This window comes from Ursus arctos, unplaced genomic scaffold, assembly GCF_023065955.2.
Source record: "Ursus arctos isolate Adak ecotype North America unplaced genomic scaffold, UrsArc2.0 scaffold_34, whole genome shotgun sequence".
NCBI lineage: Eukaryota > Metazoa > Chordata > Mammalia > Carnivora > Ursidae > Ursus > Ursus arctos.
The window spans coordinates 21,387,201-21,393,200 of NW_026623030.1; the positions used below are offsets into that span (position 1 = coordinate 21,387,201).

The window sequence follows — 6,000 nt, forward strand, 5'->3', positions numbered from 1 at the left end:
TGGCATTTTCCTCAGGGCTTCCAGGGAGGAAGGCAAAACCCCCTACGTTTTCCTGACATTTGGCATTAGAGCGGGAAATGGATATAACCAAACATATGGCTGTCTAGAGTCAGAATTCTTTCTGAGTTGTCTTTCCTCTACCATAGACTAGAACCAGCATCTAGAATGGAACACGGCATACAGTAGATGCTCAATAAATACTGAATGAATATACGGATTAAAATATTGTCACCCCCATTCCTTTGGATTCTCCTCATCCAGGAAGCCTGTCCGGATTTGCCCATGTCTCCTACCTGCTGGGCTCCGGCTGGAGTCACCGGCAGCCCCACTGTGGCCGTGGTCCCAGCTCTCTGAGTCCCGGCTGGATGAGCTCATGCGTGCCTCAGAGGCCCTGCGCACAGGAGGCCCATAGCTCCCTCGCCCAGGACCAGAGGCCGGTTCAGGACCTGGAGGGAAAAGCACGCGTTAAATGGAGAAAGGGCAGCAGAGGGATGGGAGAGAAGGATAGAAGGGCTCCTGTCCCCAAATAGAAGACTGAGTCAGCAGAACCTACCTGTCTTCTGACCTGGGCCCCTCCTGTCTTCAGTGTCACCTGGAGAGAGAGAGAGAAATAATGGGGTGTCCTTGTTTTACAGTCTCTGGAGAGCCCTCACTTAAGGAGTGCACGGAAGAGCCCAGTGACACTCTTAGCAACTTTCACAAAATGAATTGGAAGTCCCCTCTCTCAACTCCCCCTGTAAGGTCGCTCCCATTTAGTATTTCACATGATTTCCTTTGAGTGTACAAGCACGTGTGAGCACGCACGAGCTTTAAAAAGAACAAATTGGGGTCATTAGCCAATGATCTTACAAACTGTTCTAGAATGTTCTCTGTTCACTTGATTTTCCCCAGGACTCACCAGGCATACTCCAACCTTAGGTCCTTTTGCGTGTGACATTCCCAAATATTCCATGAGCCCTCTCTACCCTTCCCCCCAAATACCATCTCCTCATACAGCCCTTCTGTGGCAATTCCATCCAACACGGAGCCTCTTGGCATATCTGTCCCTTCACCCGCTTCATCTGTCCTCCATACGCCATCACTACCTGGTATTACATGGTATTTGCCCATGCTGTTGGTTATCTGTTCCCCCAGGACAATTTTAGCTGCCTGAGGGCAAGGACTTTGTCTGTTCCATTTAACACTGTATTCCCAGGGCACAGAAAAGAGCCTAGAACCCACTGGTTTGTTAAAAGAGTACCAAAAGCTTCTATTATGGGCATAATTCTGAATCTATAATATACATTTCCATCATTCCATTTTAAAAGATGCCTAATATATCAGGGTGTGGCTGTATCATAGTCCATTAAACAATCCCATTAGTGAACATTCAGGATTTTCCAGGGGTTTTGCTACCATAAATAATGATACAAATATACTTACACATATATCTGTTTATATTGGTCCTTTTATTGCTGTTAGATCTATTCCCAGAGAGGGATTGCCAGATCAAATGGCACGTACACTTCAAATTTTAATAGATTCTGCTGTAACACTTTCCAAAAGGCTGGAGGTGATTTCTAGTCCTACCAACAGTTTGTAAACTACCCATTCCCCCCCCCCCAAAATTATTACCAATAATTTTTCACGTGTCACTCTGCAACGCTGGTGATGTTACTTCTTTCTAGTGATATAAATGGGTGTTACATCAACCACAGTTTTGGAGTTATTTGCTTTGTCCAGAGTTTATCTGATAAGCTAATTCACACTATTTATGTGTGTGTCTGTTGTCTTTAACATTATGTAATATTGGTCAATATTTACTAGGCACTACATTCCACAAAGCACCTCCCATCTCGTATCTCATTTAATCTTCAAAATAACCCAGTGAGTTATGAACCCCATTTCACAGATGAGGAAAGAGTCTCGGAGGCCCAGGCGACTTGCCCAAGCTCATGCGGATGGTAAGCAGTGGAGCTGGAACCGAGATTCAGGTCCTCTTGGTCTCAGAAGTCCCAGATCTTGACAGGGAGTAGTGTTCTCAGCCTACACGGTGGGGGGGGAGGGGATGCTTAACCAGGAAGAAGGATGCTCTGGGGGTGACACAGGGGGGTCCTCAGGAACGCGGTGTGTATTGAGAATTCAGGAATTCTCTGCAAGGAACAGACATTGCTTGGGCCACGTCAGGAGGAAAGAATTTGGTGGATGCCTTTTGAGTGCCAGGCACTGTATTGTGCACTGTGAGAAGTCATCTTATGGTAGACATTGTGGGGCATTTCAACCTTGGAGACCTTCATCTATAACCTTCCTTTCAGAAACACGGCCGGCACGCAACTGCAGAACTGTCATTCAGACCAGATTTTATCACTTGGTGTTAACTGAGATCATTACAAGGGGCTCGTCTGGTCAATCCTACTGGTCTCATGCAATTAAAATATGTCTGCATTGTAGCTGCTTTTTTTCGTCTTTTTACTTTTTTGCCTCTCCCTTTTATCATCATTTTACTAATTAATAATAATACTTGGATAAGAGTGATACTATCCATAGCAGTGGTAATTTTCTTTTAGTAATTTCCCTTCCACTCATCTCTCACTTTTAATTAGTACCATTTCAGATATGCTGATGGCTGATAGTAAAGTCGCAGGGACAAGGAAGGCCTTCCCAGCAAGTCTTCCTCAGGCTCCAGGGTGTATTGTGGTGATGGGAGTCTCTGTTTCTAATTTTAATTTCCACCACTGTTGTACCTCTAAATACTCCATCAGGCATGACAACGAAAGCTGTTGGCAGCCTGGCACTGCTGGAGAGCTTCCTGTGCTACCCTCTCTTTTTAAAAAGTTTTTATTTTAATTCCAGTATTATACAATAGTGTTACCATACTACACGATACAACGGTGTTACCATATTACACTGTATGAGGCAATAGTGTTACTGTATTACACTATACTATGCAGTGTTATAGTCATTCCAGATGTACAATATAGTGACTCAACACTTCCACACATCACCCTGTGCTCATCGTGGCAAGTGCACTCCTTAATCCCCATCACCTAGTTCACCCGCCCCCTCACTCCTCCCCTCTGGTGACTGTCAGTGTGCTCTCTACAGTTAAAAGACTGTATCTTGGTTTCTCTCCCTCTCTCCCTTTGCTCGTTTATTGCTTCTTAAATTCCACATATGAGTGAAATCACATGGTATTTGTCTTTCTCTGACTTATTTGCTTAGCATTCTACTCTCTAGCACCATCCATGTTGTTGCAAATGGCAAGATGTCATTCTTTTTAATGACTGAATTATATTCCATTGTGTGTACATCTATATTTATATCTACCATGTCTTCTGTATTCATTCATCAATTGGTTGATGAATCAATTCATTCATCAATTCATTCTGTATTCATTCATCAATTGGTTGATGAATCAATTCATTCACCAATTCATTCTGTATTCATTCATCAATTGGTTGATGAATCAATTCATTCATCAATTCATTCATAAACTGCTTCCATAGCTTGGCTATTGTAAATAACGCTGCTATAAACATTGGGGTGCATGTACCCCTTTGAATTAGTGTTTTTGTATTCTTCGGGTAAATACCCAGTAGTGCGATTGCTGGATTGTAGGGTAGCCCTATTTTTAACTTTTTGAGGAAGCTCCATACTGGTTTCCTGTGCTACCCTCTCGATAAGGGTTCATGGTGAGCTGTGCATGGGGTCCTAAACCCAAGCCCAGAGGCTGGCTGTCCACCAGCTGGGTGGAAACACAAGACATGATCTCAAGACATCCTCCGGGCAGACCAGTTAGCCAAGATCTGTCCTTGGTCCTAAAAGGAGAAACTGTTTTGTCCTACCTCGGGTTGGAGCCCGGGCAGCATGCTTGGGCTCCGGGGTGACCTGCTCAGGGGCAGCAGGCTCGCTGACAGGCTGCTGGGGCTTGGTCTTCCTTATAGGCATAGGCTGGGGGAGGACTTGTTTGGGGAAGCCCTTGAAGAACCATGCTCCGGAACGCTTCCACACCTAGGGGAAAAGACGGAGAGGATGAAGACAGGGCAGCCAAGCACTAAGAGTCCTGCCTTCACGAGTGCCGGTTTTTCACTTTGATCCCTGCCCACTGTACAGAGCCCGTCACAATTCCTGTTTGACTCACGCAATATCCCCAAACACTCAGTAGGCAGGGCCTGAGTATACCCATTTTCTTGATGGAGAAAGCTGAATATCAGAAAGATGATGAACTGGTATAAAGTTACCCAGCGAGAGAGTGGAAAGACAGTAAGTGGACTCCAAGTCTTCCACCTCTTAAATGTGGTGTGCCCCCTACTTCTAGGAAGAGAAAATTCACGGAAGTGGGAGAAAAGAAATTCACTCAAACATCACGGACTGTTCTGTCAGTGATGAGCTAGCTCCTTTTTACCAATCCCTTACCAGGCTCCCCAGCCCTCGACTGCCACCCTGTTTCCCTGGTTACAGTGAGGAAGGGGGAGCTGGGCAAACAAGGAAGGGTGCCCCCAAAGCCAGACGGGATCAATCCACTCACCTCTCTCTGCTCGATGCAGATTTTGCAGAGCCACACGGGATGCGGGCGGTTATTGGAGGTCTCCACCCCACACTTGGTGCAGACATTCTGGGGACAAAATACAGCCCAGGCCACACTCAGACATGCCAGGCTCTGAGCCGCCAGTGATTGGGGCGAAGGGGCTGGGAAGGGTGGCAACTGAGCCCCATTCTCTCTTGACGGACGTAAAGAGCTTGAACTCTCTCTTTCTCACCTCCCTCCCATGACCAAGGCCAGTTAGGATCAAAGTTCCAATCTGAGTCTTCATCTCCAGTAACAAGACCTGGAGTCACTCCCCGGCACTGGAGGAGTGAATTCTCTTGAGTTCTCCAGGGGTCCCTGTGGGGTCTGAGTTTTCAGCCCCCACACAGGAGAGATCACTGACATGAGTTTTTAAGAGCAGAGGCCACATATTTGTTTATTAATTTATTTCTTCTTTCTTTCCCACATGAATCTGACATAACCTAGACTATGGCTGTAGGTTCAGCTCTCCAAGGAGAAGAAAGTCACCCACATAAAGGCCATGACTGTGTGATGGTTCGAACGTTCTACTTTTGCCTGAGTTGCCTGGCAGTCAGGACAAAAAGGAAAACCCAACAGGTCACAAAACTTTCCCTCTCTGGTTGACTGCAGCAGGTAAGTGTTTTAGCCTAGATAAACTTTCCCCAATACTGCATTCTAAATGCTAAGGGGGACCCCAAGCGGGAGATGCCAGGTGACATTGTGGATGTCCCCAGCTCAGGTGCCCCCCTGAATTCCTTTCCTGGGAATCGGGCAGATCCAAGGACAGCTGTATCCGTGTCCTGGAATCGTCAAGCACCAACAGGGGCTTGAGGGGAGGGTGCAGGGTGGAGGGAGCACTCCCCTTCAAGAATGAATACTCAGGAAGCCCAGTGGCTCTAACTTGGCTGGAGAGGGGCTTTCTAAGCCAGGGTAAGAGGATGCTGGGTAAGCCTTCCATGTACACACAGGTGTAGACACCTGCCCGGCATGCTCTTGAGCCCGACGCACAACTCGCTAAGCCACAAGCAGAGTGCTTGCAGGCTCAACCATAGCTCAAGTCCTACCTCAGCCTCCCAAGTTCCCCCTAGATGGAGCTGAGCTCCAAGGGGACAGAAGAGTCAGAGCATCTTCCAGGACAGGAACCAGAATCAGGGTGGCCTAAAAGATAGTTGGGCATGGGAGCACTCCCAAAGGAATCCTACGCTGGCAACTACCCTTCAGGATCCAAGCTCCATCCCCAAGACCCTGGGTCCCCCCAAGGCTGGCTCAAGCCCAGGCCTAGCCCTGTGCATGAGATGAGCAGGGAAGCAGGGAAGAGAGGGTGACGGTACCTTCTTACAGTCCTCACACACCGCACAGGCAGAGCCCAGCATCCCCAGTTGTTCTCCACACAGAATGCATCGGCTCACCCCGTCCCCGGCCACGTTCTTCCGCATGTTCTCCAGACGGTCCACCAGGCGCCTGGAAGCAGA

General features: G+C 47.5%; 1 protein-coding gene across 2 annotated transcripts in view; it reads right to left on the minus strand.

Moving 5' to 3' along the window:
• Positions 1-6,000, minus strand: part of RPH3A (rabphilin 3A) — a 64,776-nt gene that overhangs the window by 31,407 nt on the left and 27,369 nt on the right. For both annotated transcript variants that reach the window (XM_026514910.3, XM_044389885.2), the window contains 5 exons: positions 5,860-5,989; positions 4,508-4,594; positions 3,825-3,990; positions 554-592; positions 294-446 (listed from right to left, as the gene is read on the minus strand). In XM_026514910.3, coding sequence (XP_026370695.2) covers positions 294-446; positions 554-592; positions 3,825-3,990; positions 4,508-4,594; positions 5,860-5,989 — 575 coding nt within the window. The remainder of the gene's footprint in view (positions 1-293; positions 447-553; positions 593-3,824; positions 3,991-4,507; positions 4,595-5,859; positions 5,990-6,000) is intronic.